The 27,255-nt window shown below is 43.3% G+C and overlaps 4 protein-coding genes across 10 annotated transcripts in view; 2 read left to right on the top strand and 2 right to left on the bottom strand.

The window, feature by feature from the left end:
* The window catches only part of LOC121847264 (nucleolar transcription factor 1-like), an 18,439-nt gene extending 10,636 nt beyond the window's left edge, over window positions 1-7,803 (top strand). Inside the window, exons 7-21 of the mRNA XM_042327834.1 lie at window positions 339-465; window positions 604-714; window positions 827-960; window positions 1,077-1,218; window positions 1,322-1,363; window positions 5,220-5,318; window positions 5,558-5,713; window positions 5,931-6,077; window positions 6,183-6,293; window positions 6,378-6,487; window positions 6,569-6,758; window positions 6,861-6,908; window positions 7,036-7,104; window positions 7,207-7,320; window positions 7,434-7,803. Of these exons, the coding sequence (XP_042183768.1) occupies window positions 339-465; window positions 604-714; window positions 827-960; window positions 1,077-1,218; window positions 1,322-1,363; window positions 5,220-5,318; window positions 5,558-5,713; window positions 5,931-6,077; window positions 6,183-6,293; window positions 6,378-6,487; window positions 6,569-6,758; window positions 6,861-6,908; window positions 7,036-7,104; window positions 7,207-7,320; window positions 7,434-7,556 (1,723 nt within the window). The 3' untranslated portion in view covers window positions 7,557-7,803. The remainder of the gene's footprint in view (window positions 1-338; window positions 466-603; window positions 715-826; window positions 961-1,076; window positions 1,219-1,321; window positions 1,364-5,219; window positions 5,319-5,557; window positions 5,714-5,930; window positions 6,078-6,182; window positions 6,294-6,377; window positions 6,488-6,568; window positions 6,759-6,860; window positions 6,909-7,035; window positions 7,105-7,206; window positions 7,321-7,433) is intronic.
* Window positions 7,804-10,249: 2,446 nt separating this feature from the next.
* Window positions 10,250-19,915, top strand: LOC112234855 (ataxin-7-like protein 3). Of its 7 annotated transcripts, XR_002950955.2 has the most exons (15): window positions 10,251-10,550; window positions 10,935-11,014; window positions 11,154-11,266; window positions 11,395-11,527; window positions 11,631-11,802; window positions 11,919-12,019; window positions 12,126-12,184; window positions 12,729-12,774; window positions 15,248-15,285; window positions 15,374-15,442; window positions 15,576-15,619; window positions 17,257-17,328; window positions 17,690-17,826; window positions 17,917-18,246; window positions 18,602-19,915. XR_002950955.2 is itself a non-coding variant. In XM_024403160.2 (14 exons), exons 3-14 carry the CDS (start codon window positions 11,216-11,218, stop codon window positions 18,117-18,119), a joined length of 1,125 nt encoding a protein of 374 aa, XP_024258928.1. In that variant the 5' UTR covers window positions 10,251-10,550; window positions 10,935-11,014; window positions 11,154-11,215; the 3' UTR covers window positions 18,120-19,915. The 7 variants fall into 7 exon arrangements, 6 of the variants coding, with proteins under 6 accessions (XP_024258930.1, XP_024258928.1, XP_024258929.1 ...); XM_024403160.2 differs by having other exon boundaries at window positions 17,917-19,915; XM_024403161.2 differs by having other exon boundaries at window positions 10,256-10,550; window positions 12,126-12,148; window positions 17,917-19,915.
* A 1,542-nt stretch (window positions 19,916-21,457) lies between these two features.
* LOC112234857 (transmembrane and ubiquitin-like domain-containing protein 2) lies at window positions 21,458-22,760 on the bottom strand. Its single transcript, XM_042327835.1, is given in 5 exon segments — window positions 21,458-21,781; window positions 21,784-22,091; window positions 22,212-22,644; window positions 22,647-22,730; window positions 22,733-22,760. Coding segments are annotated over 5 exon segments (912 nt in total). The 3' UTR covers window positions 21,458-21,722.
* Window positions 22,761-24,368: 1,608 nt separating this feature from the next.
* LOC112236347 (ankyrin repeat and SOCS box containing 16) lies at window positions 24,369-27,238 on the bottom strand. Its single transcript, XM_042327836.1, is given in 8 exon segments — window positions 24,369-24,690; window positions 24,784-24,897; window positions 25,140-25,232; window positions 25,398-25,543; window positions 25,546-25,805; window positions 25,965-26,232; window positions 26,446-26,727; window positions 27,052-27,238. Coding segments are annotated over 8 exon segments (1,446 nt in total). The 5' UTR covers window positions 27,149-27,238; the 3' UTR covers window positions 24,369-24,504.
* Window positions 27,239-27,255: the final 17 nt, after the last annotated feature.

A 27,255-nucleotide genomic window follows, 5' to 3' on the forward strand; every position in this document is an offset into this window, starting at 1 on the left:
GCTTTCTCAAAATAGCATCAGACCAAACACTACACAGTTCCAGGTTGGACGGCATCCTCAGGTCTCTACTGTTTATTTGCTAGAGCACCCTCCGTATAGCTTGGAAAGAAACCTTGGTAGCATTAATCTCTCCGGTTAATTTTGGTCAAAATTAGGTTTTAGGTTCGAAGACAATGCTGTGGAGGGTAGCATCCTGCATTAGTCCCTGCTGAAAAATCTAAGTTTATCTAACTTCAAGTCTATTCTTTTGTAAAAAAAAACATGTTGAAACATGTGAGAGCTCACATGCAGCTGTCTCTCTCTCTCACAGTAGTCATTGGGTTTCTGTGTGACTATAGGGAGGACCATCCCGACCTGGTGGAGAGCATGGCAAAGAAAGGTTCTAATGTGCCAGAGAAACCCAGGACGCCTCAGCAGCTATGGTACAGTCACGAGAAGAAGGCCTTCCTCAAAACACACGCAGATGTGAGTTACGCTTTTCAGGACCATTTGTTAGCACCTACAAAAACACAATGTTCACACTCAATGCTAACGTGCTAAAGTTTAACTATGTCCATCTTGAAGCAACATATATGTTCTAGAATCTATAACATCTGTTACTAGGCGACCACCAAAGACATTAAAGACAGTCTTGGGAAGCAGTGGACACAGCTGTCAGACAAAAAGAGACTCAAGTGGATTGCCAAGTCCCTGGAGATGCACAAAGCATATGAGGTGAGAGCATCCTCAAATATGAGGCACAAGACTCTGAAGATGGCCAAATTACTGCCTGACGTGGCTATTTCCAAGAGGGTTAATTGATTTTTACCCTGTTTGTTTTCCACAGGAGGTGATGAAGGGCTTCATTGAGACTCACCCAGAGCTCAACATGAGCAACGAGGACATCGTCAAGTCCACCCTCACCAAGGCTGAGAGACATCTGAAGGACAAATCTGATGGCAGGCCAGACAAACCACCCCCGTGAGTACTAATCCACACCAGCACACTTTTAATCTTACCACTGGGTGATCACATTGTTAACTGGACATGGTGACAAGGGTTGTGACCGTGTTGTGTATTCTGTGTGTGTTTTATAGGAATGGTTACTCCATGTTCTGTGCTGAGTTGATGTCCAGTATGAAGGATGTGCCCAGTACAGAGCGCATGGTCATGTGCAGCCAGCAGTGGAAGCTGCTGAAACAGAACGAGAAGGACGGCTACCAGAAACGCTGCGAGCAGGTCTGTACTTCACTAGCAGGTGAACTGTTCACTCCAATGTTGACGTTTTGGACATACTGTCAGAAGTCCTAAGTGCTCAACTTTTCACAATTCTCTTTTTCAGAGAAAGAAAGAATACGAAGTCGAGATGAACCGGTTTCTTTGTGTAAGTTTGTTTTTCTACATGTATGTTTGTGTCTGTATACAGTTGAAGTTGGAAGTTTACATACACTGACACAGAACCCAAACCGGCTGTGCGTGTGCCATCGTGCATACATTTATTTTGTCCCCCCACACCAAACGTGATCACGAAACGCAGGTTAAAATGTCAAAACAAACTCTGAACCAATTACATTAATTTGGGGACAAGTCGAAAAGCATTAAACATGTATGGCAATTTAACTAGCTTGCACTTGCTAGCTAATTTGTCCCATTTAGTTAGCTTGCTGTTGCTAGCTAATTTGTCCTGGGATATAAACATTGAGTTGTTATTTTACCAGAAATGCACAAGGTCCTCTACTCTGACAATTAATCCACACATAAAACGGTCAACTGAATCGTTTCTAGTCATCTTTCCTCCTTCCAGGCTTTTTCATCTTTGAACTTATATGGTGATTGGCATCTAAACTTTCGTAGTATTACCACCACGACCGGCAACACAGTTCGTCTTTCAATCACCCACGTGGTTATAACCAATGAGGAGAAGGCACGTGGGTACCTGCTTCTATAAGCCAGCAGCATACCACCCTGCATCACACTGCTGGCTTGCTTCTGAAGCTAAGCAGGTTTGGTCCTGGTTGGTCCCTGGATGGGAGACCAGATGCTGCTGGAAGTGGTGTTGGAGGGCCAGTAGGAGGCACTCTTTCCTCTGGTCTAAAAAATATTATGCCCCTGGGCAGTGATTGGGGACACTGCTCTGTGTAGGGTGCCGTCTTTTGGATGGGATGTTAAACGGGTGTCCTGACTCTGAGGTCATTAAAGATCCCATGGCACTTATCGTAAGTAGGGGTGTTAACCCTGGTGTCCTGGCTAAATTCCCAGCTGTCCCTCATACCACATGGTCACCTAATCATCCCCAGCTTACAATTGGCTCATTTATCCCTCTCCTCTCCCTGTAACTATTCCCCCAGGTCGTTGCTGTAAATGAGAAAGTCAACTTACCTGGTACAATGCAGTGGGAGGTTTGATACACAGCCTGGGTACAAAGCATGGTCCCTGTTCTGAACTGTGAGAGACGGAATCTAAAACAAAATCAAGAAAATCACAGATGCTGCTGAAGTGGTGTTGGAGGCCAGTAGGAGTGCACTGAACTTTCCTCTAAAAGACACCTGTCTACACTCAATCAAAAGACTCCAACCTGCTCCACAATGGCCAAGACTAGAGATTGTAAGGACACAGGGATAAAATTGTAGACCTGCACAAGGCTGGGATGGGCTACAGGACAATAGGGTGAGAAGGGCCGCTGGCGCAATTATTAGAAAATGGAAGAAGTTCAAGATTAAACGGTCTGGTGTCCTGCAAGATCTCACTGGGGCATCATCATGAGGAAAGATCCCAGAACTACACGGCAGGACCTGGTCAATGACCTGAAGAGAGCTGGGGTCAAAGTAGTAACCCTGGTGTCCTGGCTAAAATTCCCAATGCTGTCCCTCATACCATCATGGTCACCTAATCATCCCCCATGCGCAGCAGCTTACAATTGGCCAGAGTGAGTGAGGATGGATGGGGCCATGTATCACCTCTCCCTCCTTCCTCAGTAAGAGCATTGAAGATGGGTTGTGGCTGGGTCTTCCAGCAGGTCAGCCAGGGCAACTAAAATGAGAGCATCTCGTCCTGGAGTCAATCTCCAGACCTGAACCCAAACATCTTTGGAGGGAGCTAAAGTCCGTATTGCCCATCGACAGCCCCAAAAGCCAGAAGGATCTGGAGAAAGGTCTGTATGGAGGAGTGGGCCAAAATCCCTGCTGCGGGTGTGTGCAAAACCTGGTCAAGAACTGCAGGAAATGTATGATCTCTGTAAGCAAACAAAGGTTTTTCTATTTTAGCTGCTTTTCTGATTATCAAATACTTGCAGACGATCTTCTGGATTTTGTTTTAGATTCCGTCTCTCACAGTTGAAGTGTACCTATGCTAAAAATGACAACCTCTACATGCTTTGTAAGTAGGAAACAACGATTTTTTGCAGGTTATCAAATACTTGTTCTCCCCACTGTATATATATTTTTAAATGAGGAGATGCAGGACTTGCAGCGTGATCTGCGTCAGAAATAGAAAGGACTTATATTTTAGCCCTTGGCAACGGGTTGTAGGCAAAAATTAAATAACATAGATTTCTACATTTATTTTGCAACCATGACGCTTGCAGTGTAGTCAGGGTTTAGGTTGGAGTCATTAAAACTTGTTTTTCAACCACGCCAAAACTATAGTTTGGTCAAATAAATTTTGGAAAGTCGGTTAGGAGATCTACTTTGTGCAGGACACAAGTAATTTTTCCAACAATTGTTTACAGACAAATTATTTCACTTAAAAATTCACTATCACAATTCCAGTGGTTCAGAAATGTTCATATACTAAGTTGACTGTGCCTTTTAAACAGCATGGAAAATTCTAGAAAATGATGTCATGGCTTTAGAAGCTTCTGATAGGCTTATTGACATAATTTGAGGCAATTGGAGGTGTGGCTGTATGTCAAGGTCTACCTTCAAACTCAGTGCCTCTTTGCTTGACACCATGGGAATATCAAAAGAAATCAGCCAAGACCTCAGAAAAAATGTGTAGACCACCACAAGTCTGGTTCATCCTTGGGAGCAATTTCCAAATACCTGAAGGTACCACATTCATCTGTACAAACAATAGTATGCAAGTATAAACACCATGGGACCACGCATCAAACCGCTCAGGAAGGAGACGCATTCTGTCTCCTAGAGATGAACGTACTTTGGTGCGAAAGTGCTACTCAATTCCAGAACAACAGCAAAGGACCTTGTGAAGATGCTGGAGGAAACGGGTACAAATGTATCTATATCCACAGTAAAACGAGTCCTATATCGACATAACCTGAAAGGCCGCACAGCAAGGAAGAAGCCACTGCTCCAAGTCCACCATAACAAAGCCAGACTACGGCTTGCAACTGCACATGGGGACAAAGATCGTACTTTTTGGAGAAATGTCCTCTGGTCTGATGAAACAAAAATATAACTGTTTGGCCATAATGACCATCGTTATGTTTGGAAGAAACAGGGGAGGCTTGCAAGCCAAAGAACACCATCCCAACCGTGAAGCACGGGGGTGGCAGCATGATTTGTGGGGGTGCTTTGCTGCAGGAGGGACTGTTGCACTTCACAAAATAGATGGAATCATGAGGCTGGAAAATTATGTGGATATATTGAAGCAGCATCTCAAGACATCAGTCAGGAAGTTAAAACTTGGTCGCAAATGGGTCTTCCAAATCAATGATACCAAGCATGCTTCCAAAGTTGTGGCAAAATGGCTTAAGGACAACAAAGTCAAGGTATTGGAGTGGCCATCACAAAGCCCTGACCTCCTATAGACAGTTTTGGGTAGAACTGAAATGCGTGTGTGAGCAAGGAGGCCTGCAAACCTGACTTCAGTTACACCAGCTCTGTCAGGAGGAATGGGCCAAAATTCACCCAACTTATTGTGGGAAGCTTGTGGAAGGCTATCCAAAACATTTGACCGAAGTTAAATATTTTAAAGGCAATGCTACCAAATACTAATTGAGTGTATGTAAACTTCTGACCCACTTGGAATGTAATGAAAGAAATAAAATATGAAATAAATCATTCTCTCTACTATTATTCTGACATTTCACATTCTTAAAATAACGTGTTGATCCTAACTGACCTAAAACGGAATTTTTACTGGGATTAAATGTCAGGAATTGTGGAAAACTGAGTTTAAATGTATTTGGCTAAGGTGTATGTAAACATCCAACTTCAACTGTATCTAGTGAATGAGAGCAGAGGCAGTATGTATGTTATTTACTCAGTGTCTGTCTACAGAGTATATCAGAGGAGGAGCAGCAGCGTGTGCTGGGGGAGCAGAAGATGATTGGCTTTAAGAAGGGCAGCGGGGGCAGCAAAAAGAAGAGCAGAGCAAAGGTAAGTACCACAATGCGTCAGTATCACTCACCTCATCAGCTCCACATATTTCACAATAACAATCATAAGGAAGTATGAAATGGAGTTGACTGTAATTTTATCAATCTCAGACAAAATAGATATTGACTGTAGTATGCATGATTTCAAGCAGGGGATTTTTGATTTTTTTTTACAAATGCAATAAAGCTTCACTTTCCTGTTGTATTGAATTGAAAAAGCTCCCATCGCTTAAATTGCAGCCTAGCCCAGAGAAGCCCAAAAGGCCCATCTCGGCCATGTTCATCTTCTCTGAAGAGAAACGACCCAAGCTGCAGCAAGAGCGACCAGACCTGTCTGACAGTGAGCTCACCAGGCTGCTGGCACGCATGTGGAACGAGCTCTCAGATAAGAAGAAGGTACACACCCCAGTTTAATACACACTACCATAGTGCAGCTGAGGGAGGGTTCTGAGCAGTAAGATGCAGTATATAAATATCTATGGTATAGAATAAAATGCAGTACGATGCCGCATCAATTATATGGCATCGGCTTGTGTCGATGAAAGGGGATTTCTGGTTTCAGCCTCTACCTGTGATTGTTAACTAAATAACTGACGTTGTCTTCCCCCTGTAGGAGAAGTACAAGCGTCTTGAGACGGTCCTGAAGGCAGAGTCTGTGAAGAAGGGACAAGAGGAGCGCAGCCGGCTGCCAGACACCCCCAAGACTGCACAGGACATCTGGCAGCAGAGTGTCATAGGAGACTACCTGGCCAGGTTCAAGGTGTGTGACACAACTATGGCCTTGGATCAGGACTGCCTTTTAAAGCATGTCAACTGCTTCTCCCCTTGTCCTGACTATCTACCTCATTCCTCCTGTGCTTCACAGAACGACCGGCCAAAAGCCCAGAAAGCCATGGAAGCCACTTGGAACACCATGGAGAAGAAGGAGAAGATCATGTGGATTAAGAAGGCAGCTGAGGACCAGAAACGATACGAGGTAAATGGAATCCAATGTGTCAAAGGCAGAGGCCCCAGACATTTAAGTGTCCATTGAGACTTACTGGCACTTTTTTACTGACAGAGGGAGCTGAGTGAGATGCGCTCTCCTGCAACCATCATTGCCTCAGGGAAGAAGATGAAATTTGACGGTGAACCCAAGAAAAACCCCATCGTGAGTGTATTTCTGATGGAGTGCTTCTGTCTGTGTTTTTGATAAACGATATTGTTCTTCTATAACTATATTCATCTAGGATTTGTAAACGTACCTTTCAGGAATGGCTACCAGAAGTTCTCTCAGGAGATGCTGTCCAACGGAGAGCTGAACCACCTCCCTATGAAGGAGCGCATGGGGGAGATCGGGGGCCGCTGGCAGAGGCAGCCCCAGAAGGAGAAGGACCGCTACAAAAAGATAGCTGAGGAGAAACAGAAGCTGTACAAAGTAGAGCTGGAGCGGTGGCTGGCGGTACGCCATCTTTGATTTGTTGCAGACACTAAGTGCATTGAACATCCTAGAAATTGTGTGCCTGTAATGACCTGACAAATTTAAATGTCCCTGCTTTCACAGAGCTTGTCCTCACAAGAAAGAAATGTGTACAAGGAGTACAACTCACAAGTAAGTCATCCGTGCTATTCTATTATGCCTTAGAATGAGTGTTACCACAAACTCTCCCTGTAGTTGCTGGCAAATTAACATGTAAACAAACTGAGTGTTAATCTTAATCTCCTATTGTCTTCCTCAGAAAAGAAAAACCCCAGTGAAACCAGGAGGCACTGCAGCCAAAGTTAAGGCCAAGGTAACCAAGAAGTCTGTAAGTCCCAGCTCTGTTCAGTTTATCATTACCACTCTACTTTTACTTTTACTCTGCTCTAAGTCAAACATCATTCATCTCTGACAATCAATCTTCCCCCAGGACACAGAGGATGAAGATGATGATGACGAGGAGGAAGAGAAGGAGGCTGCCTCATCAGATAACGATTCTTCCAGTGCAGAGGACAGTGAGGAGGAAGATGATGATGATGATGATGTTAGTTTTCAGACTTGTGTGAAATTCATCATTGCTGTTGGAAATTATAATGTTGCCCTTGACTGACTTGACTTGAGGCTAATGTTCTTGTTGTGCGACACCTACTCTTGCAGAATGAGGAAGACGACGATGATGACGATGATGATGAGGCGGAGGATAAAGAGAACAAGTCAGAGGGGAGTAGTAGCAGCAGTGATTCGAGCTCAGTGGAGACATCGGACTCTGATTCAGACTGAAACTGGTCCATGGTGACCCAAGAGAGACTGAGCAGCGCTGAGCCAAGAGTTCAGGGAGCGCTGCCACTGTGCTGGCCCTGCTCTCCTCACAACCCACCACCAGAGGGAGCCCCTGCCCCACCATGTCCATTTCTCACTCGCTTTCTCTCTTCTGTGTTTCTTCATTGCTGTTCTGTACAAGGAGGGTGAAGACCCTAACACCACCACATGTCCTTCATCTGTTATTCCTCCAACCCTGCCTTGACCTGCTCCCTGCCCAGCCCACACAGCGCTGGGTTCAGGTGGGGACATTTGGCTTCCTTTCTATATTCTGTGACTAATAGGTTTCTATTAGCTTTTTTGGTGTGACTTGATTTTGGCCCCACCCTGTTTTGTCAGTGTCTGTCAGATGCAAGAGACCACGGTTGTGGGGAGGGGAGTTGTGAACAGGCCTCTGAGAGCCAAAGAACCTATTTGTCTGTGGGATTATTTTGGGGTGGGGGTGCAGGGGACCAAATAATTGCACTCTTGAGAATGTTTCCTTTAGTCTTTTGTTCTTCAGCGCCTCTCAACTTTCTTCCTGCTCTCAATGTGTATGTTTTAATTATTAGGTTCTTAACGAGGTGGTATCTTCAGGAAAAATTAAGCCATTATGAATGTCTCTTGTTGTTGCTGGAAATTTAGAGGAGATGTATTCATCCACAGTTTTAGTTAGATTTGGATGCATTTAGAAAAATGGCTTTAGCCTGTCTTTGACAGGTGGTCAAGTTCAAAGGTGACTGACAGTCTATTTATTTATGCTACATAGAAATGCGTCCAAGCTTTTTTGGGGGACAATTTCAAGGGTCTTTGTGGAGCAAGTCCAAGACAATTCTGTTTGACTCATGTTGGTTCTCATGTTGATTTTTCAGTTTAGATTTGTTCATCCACTAGCCTGTTGAACAGAATAAATAATGAATGTTTCTTAGTGGTATCAAAGGAATATATCGTTTATCGATTAAGAGTTTTTGCTTGCCACTCTTACAGAGTAGTTATTTTTGCCCGGACTGCAGATAACAAACAGACTATGTTGTACAATTTAATATTGGTTTTGATTTCTTCCTTGAACCACTGTTTTACACTTCTATTTGATCTAAAGCTGATTTAATGAATTTGTTGTAATAATGTCGAGGGCTGTGGTCAGTTCCATTTGAAATCAGGGATAGATTGAAATGGATCCATTTAGTTCTTTTAAATAAAATACAATTGACCCCAACCCTGATATTCTTTTAGTCGAAGTATCCCAAAAAAGCTTTGCACTTAATGTAAGCCTGTCCCATGCTTACTGTGGTCAACAGTCAACTGTTCAGCCCCTTCATGTGTTTGTGTGAGAGCGACTGCATTGGTGTGTGCTGTCTGCATCCTGTGGTTGACTGTGGCTTCAATTATCTACCCTTCTCCATGTGTGTACTTCTCCACTCCCCAAGGATTAAAAAAAACATTTGCTTGGTGAGAGAATGGGCTAGACTGTGTTCCTAAAAATGTTTCTTAGACCAGTCACATGCTTTTAAATCCTTGAGGGGGCAGTGAACGAGTTTGCACTTAGGGGAGAAGGGTACAGAACCGACTGCAATCTGTGAAGGATGTATGTGCCTGCATGGTATAGGAGGCACTTCTCATCCCATTACCACACAAACACCTTGATGTAGATTTTTTAAAATGCCCTTTTCTCAAAATGATTGAAGCTGAGTCATGTGTGGTCCTGTTGGTTACCAGCACAAGGACAGATGCGTTAGACGACCCACTGGACTGGTTATGTCATAAGTTTAGCTTGTTTCCAGGGCAGTACAATTGGTTAACAATGGCCCCAATTTTAAATGGGACTGAGTTAGTCCATTTCTAAATCTCATAATTGTTGACTGAATAACACCAGCATGGTGGGCTATATATGATTTGGTGAAGGGAATGTGGGAAATGTTATGGAGGGTGGGATACTGGATTCGGGAAAGGGATTTGGGGAAAGGTGTTTCCAATGGGGATACGACAGACATGTTGTATGGTATTTGTAAATATTGCTTTTTTTGTATTGTGTGGAATTACTTTGATTTGTAGTTTGATTTATTTGGCCAAGTCTTGTCAGTGGCTCCGTCGGAGGTGTGAGTCCATTGCTTGCAGGGGAAACGTTTTTGATTGTGTTTGTCCGTTTGAGTTATTATCTCTCCCCATGTTGGTTTCTTTGTATAAATGACTAAATGAGAATGGCTTTACAGATTTGTACTGCTGATCATTTGACACATTTTGATGTTTTCTATAGTGGAGGGTGTTATGTCCCTGCTATTTAAGCATTTGGCAAATAAACTTGGTCTTTAATAAAGTATACATATTGCATTCATTATTTTTTACAAATGATTGTAAAATGGATGTTGAAGACAATTGCCTACTGATAATGGACCACCTCAAATAATATGTTCGAAATGCCGACCAAACAATAGTGTCCTAAATAAATGGAAAAATTAGAATTTCGTCAGATACTTACAACTAGCTGTAAACCCTAATATGTGATTTGGTTGTTTCATGAGAACTAATCGATAAACGATAACCGTGATTATTTCACCTCTTCCCTTTCCGTCAATAACATAAAAGGGCACTCGCGAGAGGGGGCGGATCCAGACAGCCGAGGTTTTTTTTCTATTTAATTATTGCATATCCAATTATAAATTAAATGTATGCACTTAAGTACAGTCATTTGAGTTGATTAGAAGTTAATTTCCTTTCTCTGCCATTTCCCCCTACTTTAGGCCAAGTAAAACGGCACGGAGAACCTCGGTGATCGTTTAGCGAGGTCTGTTAGGAAGGAAAATGGCAGCCTCTTTTTACATTTTCTTATTTCCCTTTGACTGCTCTGTGGGATCACATTTAAATCACTAGCTAATAGCTACAACATGTATCATCCTAGCTAGATACAATGTAGCAAAATAATATATTGTCAATGTCCAGCTAAACTGTAACGGTTCAATCATCGATTGGACGTTGATGGTGAGTGCAAGCTGACCAGTATGATATTCTCTGTAAAGAAATCATTGAAATAATTTTACGTAGCCGTATTCGTAAGATTATGTGCAATGAGCTGATTTGTTAGCTAGCAATGTTTTTGATATCGGTAGCAGATTAGGAAAATATTTGTTTTGCTAACTAGATAGCTAGTTAGCTGTCTATCAGTTGTTACTGCGTTCTATCCTAGCTAATATCGAACGTTAGCGCAAGCTAACACGTAGTAGCCGTGTCTTAATGCTCACTCTAGTCTCTAGACAATACAACTGTTCTGGTTTTACTTTCGTTTTTGTTCTGGTTCTGTCTTGTGTAGCCGCAACACCACATTTACTAATTCAGTGAAATGTATTTGTTTATTTGTTTCAACAGCTAACCAAAACAATATCAGGCAGTCACCTCTGCCAACTATTAGCGAAGAAGCGGTCTCAACTGAGTATCGGTGCTCCTTTGTAAGTGTTGATTCAGTCTCACTCTGGGACTTCTGTTGTGTTTTGTCCAACAAATGGATAATCTCTTCTCATCACTTATTTTTTGTTTGAATGACTGAGTTATTTTAAATCACTAAATGTGTGTATTTCCTGTTTTCAGCTCTGTTGTCCCCCATAGCTTTGCCATGTAGAAGGCAGTGATTCGCCCTTAAACTTTTGCAAATGAAAATGGAGGATATGTCTCTGTCGGGCCTGGACAACACCAAGCTAGAGGTGAGTAGTGGACTACACTTCACCATCCTATCATGTTTGGTGGTAGTTATCCTGCTTTAAAACAGGAAGTTGCTCATGTAGTTTCCTTTCCTTTGTGACTCTGCTTTATTTTTTGCTGTCCTGCACAGGCCTTGGCTCAGGACATCTACTCGGACCTGGTGGAGGACGCCTGTTTGGGCCTGTGTTTCGAGGTGCATCGTGCTGTCAAACAGGGCTACTTCTTCCTGGATGACACGGACCAAGAAAGCATGAAGGACTTCGGTTAGGACCCGAGTGCTTTCTCCTGGGTCTGGTTATCTGGTTAATTTCTCTGCTTTTAATTTGTTAGTTTATCTTTCATGTATGTTCTCGCCTTGCTCCATAGAAATCGTTGACCAACCAGGAGTGGACATTTTTGGGCAAGTGTACAATCAGTGGAAAAACAAGGAGTGTGTGTGTCCCAACTGCAACCGGAGCATTGCTGCGTCCCGCTTTGCCCCTCATCTGGAGAAATGCTTGGGCATGGGGCGCAACAGCAGCCGCATCGCCAACCGCAGGTCAGCAAGGGGTACTGGACAGTGGACACTACACTACAATGTAACACAGAAAACAAACCAATACATTCCTCAAGTGAATGGGCAATTCTGATAATTTTCTTGATATTGGTCTACAGAATAGCAAGCAGTAACAACATGAACAACAAATCAGAGAGTGATCAGGAAGACAATGATGACGTCAATGACAATGACTGGTCGTATGGCTCTGAAAAAAAAGGTGAGAATAAAACAAGTGTGAATCCCTGTCTGAATGTTTTTTTTGTGACTTTAGCTGAACAAGCACATCTATGCTTGTCTTACACCCCTCTATTTTCCCTCTACAGCTAAGAAGAGAAAGTCAGATAAGGTATTTTTACATTCTTTGAAACAACATATACCTTTGGTAAGTTTCATTGCTGTGGAGATATTTATTCATGTTTTGTATGGTGTTTTTGTCTACATGTAATTGCAAGGGGGCCAATAGATTTTTAAAAATAACCTTAAGTATCCCTTTCTGCTAGGGCCGGGATGATACCAGTATCACGTTACTCGTTAGTATCGTGGCAATGAAACTTGTTTAGGAAAACAGCCCCAATGTTGGAAACAAACATCACTAAGTTGTTATCCAGTCACATTTATTTATTTTACAAGCTATAGTGCAAATTTTACTAACGGCAGCTTTTTAAAGGACCAAATAGTTTGCTCTGCTTTGTGTGAATTTTTCCCATGGATTTTTTTTTGCCATACTGGTATTGTCACAGCCCTACTTTCTGCTTACAAGCATGGCAAGGATGAACATTTAAAACATTTTTTTTTACAAATTCAATTGGATCAAGGGGTGTGTGCTTCACTTTTCCTGTTGCATGCTTCACTAGTTGTTTGTGATATGTTCATCTAGATCAGTGTGAATCTAAATTGACAGTTCTCTTTGTGTATTATTTCCTTAGAATCCAAATTCACCCAGAAGATCAAAATCTGTAAAGCATAAAAATGGTGAGTATAACGTTACCTCTTAGAACTCATGTAAGATGCAGGTTAAGTGACAAACTATAAGCTGTGTGTCATTTACATTTCCCATCTGGAATGTAAATATTTTCCAATTGAAACACATGATTAGAATGGCATTTTTCTTTTTTAATCTTCGTGGCAATCAGCAGTTAAAACAATAACAAGGCATCGTCCCCGCCCCTTATTCTGTAAAAAGCTGAGGGATTGTGCTAGAAATGTTTACCACTCAAATTAATAGAAAGAGCTATGGATACAAGGACTGACCATTGTGATATCAAAGTTATAGTTTTGAGGCTGTATAGTGTTTTGTTAACAAACATTGGAGTACAACAAGTTCTGATGGGGTATAACAGTTTAAGTTATATTCTTCAAGAATCAATGGGTACATATCATTAATTTATAAATCCTAAAATGGATGTAGCAACTGCATATTGCCCCCTTTTTATTTAATTTTTTAAAATGTCATTTGTCAATATCATTTCTCAATCAGCATTCATTTTACTGACATTCATACTAAATTACATGCATTCTGATATACAGAATATTATGGTGTCTCATGGTATTTTATTTGTTGGGAGTTGTGGGAATGTTCTAGAGTCCAGACTCTCTGTAGCCTTGAAATGGAAGTGTGTTGGTGAAGTTGGACATAGAGCCCACTCCCAATTTATTGCCCAACTTTGTGTGTGTTTGTGTGCGTGAAAGTTTTAGAGTAGTTGGTTGAATGGTTGGGGATGTTTTACACTCTGGTTGTTTCAGCATTGCTGGGGCCAAAGCCTTGTTGCAGATCAGGAAGCTCCATGCGTGCTGTTGAGAGATGATGCATTTCCTCAGTGATCGGAAGGGGCTGATTACTGCCAGGCCAGCTCTATAATGCCCTCCCCCACTTCAATGTAGGGTCAAAGGTCAACCCGGGAAGAATCTGGGAAATGAACCTTAGCAGAGACCCAGGGTGTCTCAAATCTTCTATTGAGAATGTTAATGTGGCCTTCTGGATTCTTCACGATAGATGGCCATTGAAGGAGTCTGCTGCTTAAATCCAGGTCAAATGCACAATGTTGGCAGAATACAGACGTAGTACAGTATGAAAAGGATCGCAATGTTGGCAGAATGCAGACTCAGTATGAAAAGGATCGCAATGTTGGCAGAATGCAGACGTAGTGCAGTATGAAAAGGATCGCAATGTTGGCAGAATGCAGACTCAGCAATGTTGGCAGAATGCAGACTCAGTATGAAAAGGATCGCAATGTTGGCAGAATACAGACGTAGTACAGTATGAAAAGGATCGCAATGTTGGCAGAATGCAGACGCAGTATGAAAAGGATCGCAATGTTGGCAGAATGCAGACGTAGTGCAGTATGAAAAGGATCGCAATGTTGGCAGAATGCAGACGTAGTGCAGTATGAAAAGGATCGCAATGTTGGCAGAATGCAGACGTAGTGCAGTATGAAAAGGATCGCAATGTTGGCAGAATGCAGACGTAGTGCAGTATGAAAAGGATCAGAAGCAGCATTGAAGATGAGGATAAGCAATTAAGATATAAGGCAAAGGCCGACTCTTCATGCTCCACAGTCTCCTGTTTGCTTGATGATTTTAATTTGACATGGATCATGGTGCAAAGTTAATGAGCTGAGAATGACTTACAGGAAGCTGACAATTGTGTGCAATAAATCACAGTTCAGCCACCAGTTTTCAGTTCTTTGTATATGCAATATATCAACTTATTTTCTGTATTGTGTTATATATTGTTTAACTAGTTCAACACTTGAGTGAAAAAAAATCATGTCAGAGTCTGGTCCCAGTAATGATAGACTACAGTCATGTCTCTAAAGCAGACAGCTGTTTATCTCTTAGTTTCTCAGGTGACTCAACAAGTCGTCTTGTGCATTATCCTATCCATTATCTACTTGACATATTCATGCTTTTGTTTGCATTTGTTTTTGTTGTTTGTATCATGTCTTCATTGATTCTTGATTTCCTGATTGTCCCTGTTTCTTTAAATGGAGCTGAAATGAAACGGTGCTGCTATCTTCTATGGAGCGTCAAGGATGTTCCTATGTAATAAATGACCTGAACTCAATCCACAGCAGTTTGATCGACCTGTCATTTGTGGTTTTGGCCCTTAAAGTGCTGCTCAATTTCAATCACAGATTGATTAAACCATTAAAATATATTTTGCTATATGCTTGCTATTGCAGCACATACATAATAATCAATTATGTTCTCTTACCTCACTGGTCAATAGCTAGAGAGACCGTTGTTTCATCCCATCATACACTGTACATTTTACGTATGTTTTCTTAGACATAGGAATCAATTGTTTGTGACATGTAATGTTGTGGATATCGCACTAAATGTAATCACTGCTTTATTTCATAGTTGGTGGTGGTTGTGTGCATCATCTGTGTCCTTGGGAGTCTGGCAAGTAGACTGATAGATCATATGCTGTTCTCTTTTTCAGGGGAGCTTAGTAATAGTGTCAATGCAGATCCATACAAGGTAACCAGAATCCATTTTTCTGATGGTTCACACCTACATATCTATTAGTGTGTTGATGTCTGTTATCATTCTCTCTCCCTCACTGCAGTACAACTATAACACTGGCATCAATTACGAAACTTTAGGCCCTGACGAACTGAGGTCTCTGTTGACAACAGTGAGTCATTTTCATTTATCTATTCTACCATCCATCCACAAGTCTAACTGTATTGGATCAAAAAAATCTCAAGACATTTATCAGCAGTGTGTCTGACTGGCTTGTCTCTAACTACACTGCCCCCTGTCTGCAGCAATGTGGAGTGATCTCAGAGCACACCAAGAAGATGTGCACCAGGTAGGGATTACTCTGCACGCAAACACAGCACATGCACCTCTAATAGTCTTGTCATTTCCACCTAATGTCCTATCAGCTACACGGAGTGCACACACACACCTTTATCACACAAACGCATTAATACTTTTTGTTTCTCAAGCGCTGGCACTAGATGTTAGCTTATGTCAAAGTTGCTGATTATGATCATGATGAGCCATTCAGGGTTGTACTGTGTCAGACAGACATCTTCCTGGAAGTTTGTCAATGTCAGTACGTCCTGTGTCCATCCCTCAGCCTGCCCCTTAGTATGGACCTTACCAGGTTCTCAGAGGTGTTTGTTAAACTAGCTAGTCAGGAAGGTCTTCCGTGACTTGAATGACGTGTGTTCTGGACAAGTGGTAAACCTGTGGCCCCACTCCATTATGGAGGCTGCCAACAGACACTCATGGTTCTGTTCTGCATGTTGTTTCTGTGAGACCTTTTAACATGATCAGTTTCATTGGTGTGTTGTGATCATGTGTAGTTGGGACTGATTTCTGGGGAACACAAGTGGCAACTCTATATGATTCTCAATTATTTTCCATTTCCTTTAACATACAGTATTTATTGGATGATTGGGCTCAGTTATTGGCTAATTTTCTTTAAAAAATGTATACTGAACAAAAATATAAACTAACCATCATGGTCCCATCTTTCATGAGCTGAAATAAAAGATCCTAGAAATGTTCCATATGAACAAAAATTGTGTGTATTAATGTGTGTACATCCCTGTTAGTGGGCATTTCTCCTTTGCCAAGGTAATCCATCCACCTGACAGGTGTGGCATATCAAGATGATTAAACAGCATGATCATTACACAGGTGCACCTTGTGCTGGGGACAATAGAAGATTAGTCACACAATACAATTCCACAGATGTCTCTAGTTTTGAGGGAGCGTGTAATTGCCAGAGAATTTAATATTTATTTCTCTACAGTAAGCTACCTCCCAACGTTATTTTAGAGAATTTGGCAGTACATTCAATCGGCCTCACAACCGCAGACCACGTGTAACCACGTCAGCCCAAGACCTCCACATCTGGCTTCTTCACCTGCGGGATAATTTGAGGAGTGGGAGGGTAATGAAAAGTATTTGTCTGTAATAAAGCCTTTTTGTGGGGGAAAAACTAATTCTGTCTCCCCAGTGGGTGAACCTATAGTATGCCCACCCATGGCTGCGCCCCTGCCCAGTCATGTGAAATCCATAGATTAGGGCCTGATTTCCTTCCATGAACTGTAACTCGGTAAAACCTTTGAAGTTGTTGCATGTTGCGTTTATATTTTTGTTCAGTATAATACCAAATTGTGTAAAATTAGTGAAACAATTCATATTTGATTGGACTAAACAACAGATATTTTCCAATTGGATTATGTAAGACCCTGATTGGACACTGCCTGCCGTACGTGGTGAGAGACTAACTGGACGCTGTCAGTGAGCAAACATTGATCTCTAACCTCCAAACTCTGACACCTGACCCATCATCTGATTGGTCACTGGCAGTGTCTGTTTCTGTCTCTCTCCCACTCTTGTCTCTGCCGTGGCCCTGGGTAGGCGGGGCCACTGTGCATTGTGGGCAGGTGTTTCTCAGGTGTTTGTAATGCCACGTTGTGTCCCTGCCAGGTCCCAGCGGTGCCCCCAGCACACGGACGAACAGAGGAGGGCTGTCAGGGTGTTCCTCCTGGGGCCGTCCGCGTGAGTGTGCCCCTCCCCTGCCCCTCAGACCTCCATTGGTTCTGACTGGTTTATTCCTAGAACTGATATATTCGATCTTGACTGGTGCCTGTGGTGTCCCTAAATGTTCAGGTGTTTGCTTGAGGAGTTTTATTGAATGACTATGTATTTATTGTGGGTGTTTTGTGCCAGTTAGATTGACAGGCCTTATCATTGAGGGTGGACTATGTTAGTTAGCTACTGTATGAGCACTCATGGGGCCAACTGTATGGCCTGGATGTGTACTACAGTAGGTGTGCTGTATGGCAGATTGAATGGCTCCACCATGTGTCCTGCTGCTGTCTGTGGCTGGTCTGATCTGAGCGGCTGTTGTCTCTGTCAGGTCGTCTCTGCCCGATGCAGACACGATGGTGGAGAGTGACTGCTACGACGCCTCAGACGGACAGGTTCTCATGAGTCGCCTACAGTGGGACGGATCCTCAGACATCTCCCCCTCCGATTCAGCCTCCTCCAAAGCTAGTAAGAGAACCGAATTCAGGTCCACATTCTGTACATTCATACAGTGGAGGTCGGTCTCGTCTCATCCCCTGCTCTCGATCTCTCTCTCAGGCACCAACAACTCAGATTCTAAGAAGCCCAAGAAGAAGAAGAAGACGTCTCTTGGCCTAAACAGCACAGGAGGAGGAGGGGGCGGCAGTGGGAGTGGAGGAGGCAGTAGCTCCCAGACTAGTCTAGTAGGCCTATCCAACAGAAAGAAGAAGCCCAAGCTTCCTGTTCCCCCTGCACCCAGTATCTATGACAACCTAAACTAGGGTAGTCCCAGTCTGCCCCACCCGTACCCAGGAAGGTGACTGGAGGGTGACATGGAATTCTGAACCAGGCTTCATCCACTCATCCAGCTCCCCAGCCTGTCAAGTCATGGTCTCATACCTAACAGAGGTACAGATACCCGTGTCCTCTCAGAGGCAAAGATGATAACCCATTAACTCACATCCACTCACTCACTTTAATATCAGCTCTGATTAGCCCAGGGGTTGTAACTTCTCTTTTCATAACTGGACACAGCACACCTTCATTTGAACGCCATTCTTATTTGTTTGTTGTTGAATACAATATTTAGCAATTCCAGTTATAAAGAAACATGGGCCATTTGATTGTTCACTTTAATTATGTTTTTGTTAATCAGTGATTTAGGCTTCAGACATGGACCAATCACACTCCGCTTTTTTGCACTCTGATCTGTTTTCTCCTGAAAACAAAACATTGCTTTCTTTTTGACTCTGTCTCTGTTTAGGAGGGGACTTGGACTAATTGCATCACCTTACGACTACAGCGTTGTTATTGTGGTGGAGGATGTCAGTGCCATCTTGTTGTTTCACCAGTATTGGGGTACTTGATGGTGGCTTTATCCGTACTAGCATTGTATTGCACAGTGGTGTATGTGTGGTTGCATGTGTGTATGAATGTTTGTTGTGTAAAGTTGACTGTTTTCCGTGTTGTGTGTGTGATTTAATTTGTTTTCAGATTACTATGCATCTCTGAATGTGCCATTGTGGTGGAGTCAGTATATGTTATTTTGAATATTTAACTTTTTTGGTTTACATTGACTGTGTCAAGTGAGAATGTGTATTTAATGTCTGCACTCAGTAAATTGTAAATGCAGATGTTGACATGTATCATGGAGTGAGCCAGTGTTTTTGTATACCGATACATGTGGTATGATGACCTATGTAAAATAATCATGATTTAATTGGATACTGTATACATACACGGCAACCTCTCTACCATACACAGCTTCATGCTAAACAGTGCTTCTTCCCTGTCTATCTTTACTGTTTCATACTCAGTCTGAAGTTTCTCTAATCTGCTTCAGCTGCAAATCACAATATCACTCTATACAAGTTGTAGATCTCGCATTGCTTCCTTTGAATAATGCTAAAGTATAGTGGAGTCAACCTGCTTTTTCCCCCAATAATACTCTAGGTCAATCTGCATCACTTGACTTGATTTCAGTCTGTCTCTGCTTGTGTGCAGTGTCTATGCGCTTGAAGGAATTCAAATCCGCCACCACTTGCAACAGAAGTGCCATGGCTGTTGCATGGGATATTTCAGACTGTTATTCTTGCCATTTTCAGTTTTACTCTAGCTAACGAGTTAAGTTTGATATGTTATTCATTCCTGTTTGAGAGGCCCATCAGACTATACTCGCTGAGAATCTTATATACCCTGAGCTTTCATTTAGAACATTCAGCCAGTGATTAAGTATGACATCACTTTAATGTGCACTAAAAGAATCAACCTTCAAGTGAAAAAACACCTATTTTGGGTATGGATCATTTCATTTGTTCCTCTTTACTGACAGGGTAAAGAATGTCCTGTATTACTAATGCTGTGTAACTGTTTATTTGTGTGTATCGGTGTGTCTGAACAATATGAGTGTGGACAAATGACGCAATAGAAAGTGTCTTCACAAAACAAAAACAACTTTTCGTGCATGTGCAAATATGTCCATTGTATATTAATGTGACGCACAGCTAGGTTTTCTTTATCTCAGTTTCCCAAGTGTACAGAGGTTTCTTTGTCTGAGTAAAATTAAGTGTCATTCAGATTTCTTGTGTTCTGTCATTTTGTCCAATATCAGACATACTTCCTCTTTACACAGGGACTGATTGGTTTGAATGTCTTTAAATCTGAAGCCAGAGGAAAACAATCAAACTTAAGGGATAAAGAGATTTTCCCTCATCTGTTAAATTCCCCAACAGAAATCCTGATGTGTCCGATGTGGTTTCATCCCATTCATTCTATGTACAGTAAATACACATTTACAGTATTTTCTAAACCAAACATGTTGCTTATTTTCATGCATGAACTTATATGGTTTAAAATAACTAAAGATATTAGCGTAGAGTAATTCAAGCAACAAAAATCCTTGAACTGTTTTGCCTTGCAATAAGGCAGTCGTTACAGTCCACAATAACTAAGGTGAAAGCTCATTCCCAAAGAACTGGAAAGAAAGTAGAAATATAACCACCACTCCATGGTGAGTGGTTTCAAAGTTGCTCTAGAGTCAAGTCTAGTTGTATAATCTTCATTTTGTTTCCGTTGCAAATGAGGAAATGAATTGCTCGTTCAAACACGTACTACAAAAAGACAAAACATTTCTGGAACGTTAACGTGTATATAATGAAAAGAGTATGTGGCCATGATGTGAAGAGATGCATTATCCTAGGTCTAGATTCAATCAGATCAAGTGTTAACCGGCGATAGCTGATTTCTGGCGGTGCACCTGCGTTGGAGCTGTCAAATCGGTGAGTGGCTGCTCTTTATCACAAAGCCACACCTGTCCTACTTCAGAACGAGAACGTGGAGGCTAGATAGAAATTATGCTCAAATTGAAAATAATTAAAATAAAGTTTTCTAATCAGCCTCATCGAGGTGTAGATTACATCTCACATTCCATTGTTCGAACTTGTAAACATGGCTCCGTGGTATTTACTTAAAGCAAAGCATGGTTTAGACTGCTACAGTTTTGCAGTGTAACTGACGCTCAGCCCAGAAGGACAATTTCAATACATGGCCACATAGATAAGTCAGATTTCAAAATTCATAAGAAACTTAGGTCATCACCTTTGTGCACAAATCATCCATTTAATTATTCAAATATTTGTAGCTGATGCCAACATTTTATATTCATCAGTCTGCCATGTTTTTGGATGATGTCTGCACTGCTCCCTGTGCGCACTGAGTGCTAGTGTGCATGTGATGTTGGTCTGTATAAACTGGATTCAACCCGGATATAGACGGACATGAATTGGCGTATGCGAACGTGAGTAGATAACCTTGAAAACAAAAGGCGGACATCTTGGACACAGTCTCCAGTTCTTATACCTCAGTGGATTGACAGCACTAACACAGTTCCACCTCCCACACAACTTCTATACGGATGTCGGCTAAAGCGGATCTGATTGAATAGAGACCCTAATTTCTGAGAGCAACCTAACACAGAACAGGCTATGTGAAGCCAAACTGGCCAGAAGATGTTGCTGACACAGTGGACCAAGCAGCCTGTGGTCCTGGTGTGATGCTGATGGTTCTGCCCTATAAAGGACCAAGAGGAGCTGGACCCACTCAATGTTTTTCTGAGAAACAAAATTACCACTCAGTATTATCTCTGCTTCATACTAACAAACACACATTCCAGATAACTTGAATCTCTGCACATACAATCAATCTCATATTATGCTATTTGCTGGTGCATGCACAAACACAGGCACACCCACTCTTAAGATTCCAGTTGAGCTCTATGGTGTCTAAGGCAGAGGCCCCCTGACTCCATTCATCCTCCTGACACAGTTGTTTTTCCCTCTCATTCTCCTGCCCAGATGAGTGCCCTTCCATCCTGCCTCCTCTCCTGCTCACCGGCTGTGCATTCCAAAGATGAGGAAGCTGAAGAACACAGTGACTCCCACCAGGAGATGGTAGCAGGGGCGGTGAAGAATTGACGGTAGTTGATGCGGAAGTACCAGACCACGGCTAACATCACCACAAACACAGGCACCACCAGGCTGCTGGTGCTCAGAGCCAGGCCTGCAGCCCTGATTCCCCCACTAGCCCCAGAGCGAGCTGCCTCCTCTGGGCTGGCCTCCCGCAGCACCTGGGACACGTGGCAGTGGATCACACTGTTGTGAGAGATGTTGAGGGAGAGCAGAGTCCGTTTGGGATCCTGAAGCAGCTGGCCCTGGTAGATCAACTTGATCTGACGCTCCCGCCCTGAGAAGTACTTACTAGAGGGGAGAAAGAAATGTCTCTGTAAGACTGTATGGGAGAGATATGCATGTTCAATAAATCAAAAAAGAAGGTTAAACACAGAACATGTATAATGAGAGCTGCCATATCATACTAACCTCTTCAGTAGACCCACTGTATCCTGGGGACTCAGGACTGCCACCTCTTCTGTGTCATTCAGGAACTTCAAACGAACCGTGATGCTGGTGCAGGAGACCACTGGGCTCAGCTTCTGAACCTTGTCTTCTTCCTCATAGTCATCCTCATCATCTTCATCATCATCAGGCTGGTATGTCTGAGGTTTCTTCCCCTGGATATTCAACAGCAGGTCAACTCCAGCCCCTGCAGTCCCCTCTCCTGTTATCTCCCCATCTTCCCTCTCAGACCCAGGCTCCCCCTCCTCTGGCTTATTCTCCTGGGAGGGTGGAGGTGTTTGCTGCTCTGGTGTGTCTGCACTGGGTGGCCCTCCACTGTAACTGTCATGGCCCCCCAGCCCGATTAGAGAGGCGTGGGCCCCAACTGTAAGGATGGTGCTCAGGATGTGGTCTCCCGATCTGCCACTTGCGTGGAGAGCCAAGCCAGGACCAGGGCCAAGACCAGGAGTAACACACCGCTTACTGCAGCCACCCGTCTTCCATCCCGTCCATTGTCAGTGCACACACCGCCATCTCTGTCCTTTGTGTCTGTTGAAAAGCAAAAGAGAAGTGAAAGAAGTGCATAGATACATATGAGTAGAAAGCCTGAGTAGAGACCTGTATTGTGACTGTCAGGGACAGAGCCCTGTATTACAACTGTCAGGGACAGAGCCCTGTATTACAACTGTCAGGGACAGAGCCCTGTATTACAACTGTCAGGTACAGAGCCCTGTATTACAACTGTCAGGTACAGAGACCTGTATTACAACGGTCAGGGACAGAGACCTGTATTACAACTGTCAGGGACAGAGCCCTGTATTACAACTGTCAGGGACAGAGACCTGTATTACAACTGTCAGGTACAGAGCCCTGTATTACAACTGTCAGGGACAGAGCCCTGTATTACAACTGTCAGGGACAGAGACCTGTATTACAACTGTCAGGGACAGAGACCTGTATTACAACTGTCAGGGACAGAGCCCTGTATTACAACTGTCAGGGACAGAGCCCTATTACAACTGTCAGGGACAGAGCCCTGTATTACAACTGTCAGGTACAGAGCCCTGTATTACAACTGTCAGGTACAGAGCCCTGTATTACAACTGTCAGGTACAGAGACCTGTATTACAACTGTCAGGGACAGAGCCCTGTATTACAACTGTCAGGGACAGAGACCTGTATTACAACTGTCAGGTACAGAGACCTGTATTACAACTGTCAGGGACAGAGACCTGTATTACAACTGTCAGGGACCGAGACCTGTATTACAACTGTCAGGGACAGAGATTAAGTGCTACTTCAAAGCAACCGTCTATAGTTTCTTAAGTGATGGCCTGGCAATATTGTCACAAAAGTTAGCTAACAAACCATCTAACTAAATGTCAACCCAGTTAAAACGTCACTAATGTGTTTACTACTACATTGTGCATCCGTTGGAGAACTGGATAGATACAGAATAAAAACATTTTCAATGTTTATGCTAACGTTAGAAGACATATTGGTAGGTTACTAGCTAGGTATTAGGTAAGCTAGCTAGCTAGTAATAGCAACAAGGACAACCTTCGTTTGCTAACTTTCACTACATTGTCAAATGCTTTCTATAGATGTTCTTATTAAATGCACACACCAGTTATATGCGCATTTGAATATAAGAGGTGCGCTTACCTGCTATGTAGTCAAATCATGTTTGACGAAATGCTACCATGCTAATTTAGCCACAGCCCCGATAATAAAACTGGAGTAGGGCCACATAAACACAGATGACGTTACGCCACCAGCACGTAGGTCGGTTAGTGCTTTCTGGGATCCTTGGGACGTCCAACTCTTGTGTAGCTGGTACGCAAACGGGCACAAGCAAGGAAACAAATAACGGTATAAATCTAAAATATTAAAAAGTGACTTCCTCTCCTCGCATTCTCTCTCCTTTATGTGCTGAAAATAGAGTACAGATGAAAGCAATAGTGTACCTGTAGTGGGTGGTTGCTTTCACCGGTGCAGATGAAGCAGCCTGGGAAGTAGTTGAGAGTCATACAGTCTCAGTTGTTGTCAATACATTCTGAGATGTCTTTTCATTCCTACCAATCGTCCATACAAATGCAATGCATACGATAACATAAATTAGTTCAGAAAAATAGTATCACATTTTCAAAGGCAAAATAGAAAGTTGATTTATTAATAAATTAATACAGAAAACACAATTTATTGCAACCATTATTTTAGTTATTGTAAATGCAAATCATTCTCTCTCTTGGCTTCTGTCCCATGTGTTCCACTTTATTCACCGGATCTCCCCGTCATTCCGAAGTAGTAGATACTCCATCAGAGAGCTGGGGATCTCCAATCTACTGATAGCTGCGTCGATACCTTTTCCTAAGTGGCCGCGCAGAGCACAGCGGCACAGGTGCTGCAGGGAGCGGGGCTGGCTCGTCATCTGCCTCACAGAGTCAAAGAAACCCTGGTGCGTCTGGGGACAGAGAGATGGTGAGGGAAATGGAAGAAGGACATTAGATGGTTCAGGCAGTGAACGAGAGAGCTGAAAACGGAGGAAAGGACAAACCTCATGTATCTCAAGAGGGATAGACTGCATCCATTCCTCACAGGAAGGGACAACGGCATAGCAGTTCAGCATTACCTCCAGAGTGGCAGGGGAGAGGAGGCAGAGCTTCAGCATCTATATGGAGGAAATCTGTGGGTTATTATTATTATCATGCCCTCCAAAATATATTGTCTACGTAGAATTGCAGGGAATTAACTTTAAAACATTTTCATAGCGCACCCCAAATGAAATAAAATCAAGCTTTTGCTGGTGCACATATTTCATCCCAATAAAATAGAATTAAATGGACCCAAATGCAGCCTCCAACTGGCATTTTTACACCCAGCTTGGCCCAACACACTTTTCCAATTGCCCACCCTGACATACCAAGCTTTTACCGGCCTTGGCCCGTGGTTTAGGAGGGAGCGTGCTACAGCCTCCGGATGCTGGTCTGGATAGTCCTCCACCACCTGCAGACAGGAGAAGGAGAAGAAGTCTGTCTTATCTACCACTCACTGACTATGAAAATGATGAATATAATTAAATAACCTTATGTCCAAATGGATCTTACACTTTGACCACATAACTCTCTGTAGCTCCCTCTGCCTCCCCATATGGCCCACCCTTAACCCCACCTGTAACAGACAGTCCATGGGTGTGTATCCTGCACAGTTCTGCACGTCTGCTTTGGCTCCGTGTTGTAGTAAAATTTCTGCAATGCGTGGGCTGCAGTTACTACAGGCGTTGTGTAGAGGTGTGTGGTGTTTCCTGCCTGCAGTGCAGGGTCAGCCCCAGCTCCCAGCAGCATCTGGACCACGCGGAGGTACCGCCCAGCCTCGGCAGGCCTCTCAGCCCCACCACAGGCTGCATTCAGGGGGGTCTCCCCCTCACGGTTCCTGGCTGACACGTCAGCTCCATGGGACAGAAAGAGCTTCACATGCTCCTCCAGACCCCGACGAGCCACCACATGGAGGGGCGTTAGCTTTGTTTCACTGGTCAACACATTGACCTCTGCCCCACCCGTCACCAGCAGCTCAGCACACCTGAAGAGAGTAGAGACACAACCTTATGATCTTATCATTCATTAGCACCCACATCAACAGACCCACCTGCCATATAACTTTGAAACATTCCTCTATCTATAAATAATAGAAATGATCACCAGGCATAGTGTCAGTATGGCTAAGAGCGCTGTCACTCACTGAAATGTCTGGGCTGTGCTGCAGAGGTGAAGGGGTGCACTGCCGTCTTCTGCCAGCAGGTCAGGGTCTGCTCCGTGGGCTAGCAGCAGCTGGACACAGCTGTCATGGCCACCTATACAGGCATCATGCAGGGCTGTGCTGCCACCAGGGTCAGCATCCACCTCCGCCCCTCGAAACAGCAGCTCCTCCACACAGCCTGAGTGTCCCTTGCTGGCTGCCAGACGCAATGCAGATGTCTGCTTGATCTTGGAGCTCATGGTCCACATCCCTGCCAGAGGGACAGAGAGTATGTACATTATTTACCTAGCAGATGCTCAAAGCCAGAGAGGCTTAGGTATGTTTAGAGGATGGAATAAAGAGAGTCAGTGAGCAGTGATTGGGGAATGATTGGAAGATCTATAAGAAAGGCACAGATAGGTCTAACAAAAGACAACAGTGAAGCAGTAAAAGTGAGTTTATATTCTCTGCGTTTGACACCTACCCAGCTCTGGAGCCCACACCATCTCCTCATGTACTGTTTCCATCAGTGCGTTGACCATGCAGGGGTCCTTTAACACAGTGTGCACTCCCTTCATGTCCCCACACATGAATGTGTTGTGGATTGTGGTGTCTCTGCATCGGGCCTCATAGACCCGGATCTCCTGGAGGCCCCGTTGCTGTCTGGGAGGGGGTCTGGAGGCCCGGGACACAGGTGGCCGGCTCATGGCCCTCCTGTGAGCCAATGCCTGCCGCTTATCCTCCCACTCCTGGAGCTCCTGATCCACTTTCAGAGAATGCAAGGCGGCTGAGCTGAAGGCAAATGTGTCCTTGGACATGACACCCAAAGCTGGAGCAGAATCTCAAGCAACCCACTGAGGTCTTTAAGCAACACATTTGAAACAGTTCCAATTTTAGTTGTTTACAGTTTACACAACATGACTCAGTGCAGCCAATTTGACTTAGACACTGACTAAAAACCTACTGTTATGGCCAATACTAAACGAAAATCAAGACAGAGATAACAGAGACAACAATTTATTTTGTCTCTGGTCTTTGAAGATTGCATTTACATAGTATCAATGTTGTGTGAATATAGAATTCTACTCACCTTGAACTTGTAGTAACCACTCTGAAATCAGATTTTTTTCATGTGAACTCAAATAAGTTACTATACAAAATATAGTACATTTGCTGTTGTGGATCATGTAATTTGCTTTCGACTACTTCATGACGTGTTTTACAGACACGTCCAAATGTCCTTCCACAAGATATTGTTGCCCCAATACAAGTTTAGTGCCTGTTATAAATAGAC

The sequence above is a fragment of the Oncorhynchus tshawytscha genome, linkage group LG09 (genome assembly GCF_018296145.1).
Source record: "Oncorhynchus tshawytscha isolate Ot180627B linkage group LG09, Otsh_v2.0, whole genome shotgun sequence".
Classification (NCBI taxonomy): Eukaryota; Metazoa; Chordata; class Actinopteri; order Salmoniformes; family Salmonidae; genus Oncorhynchus; species Oncorhynchus tshawytscha.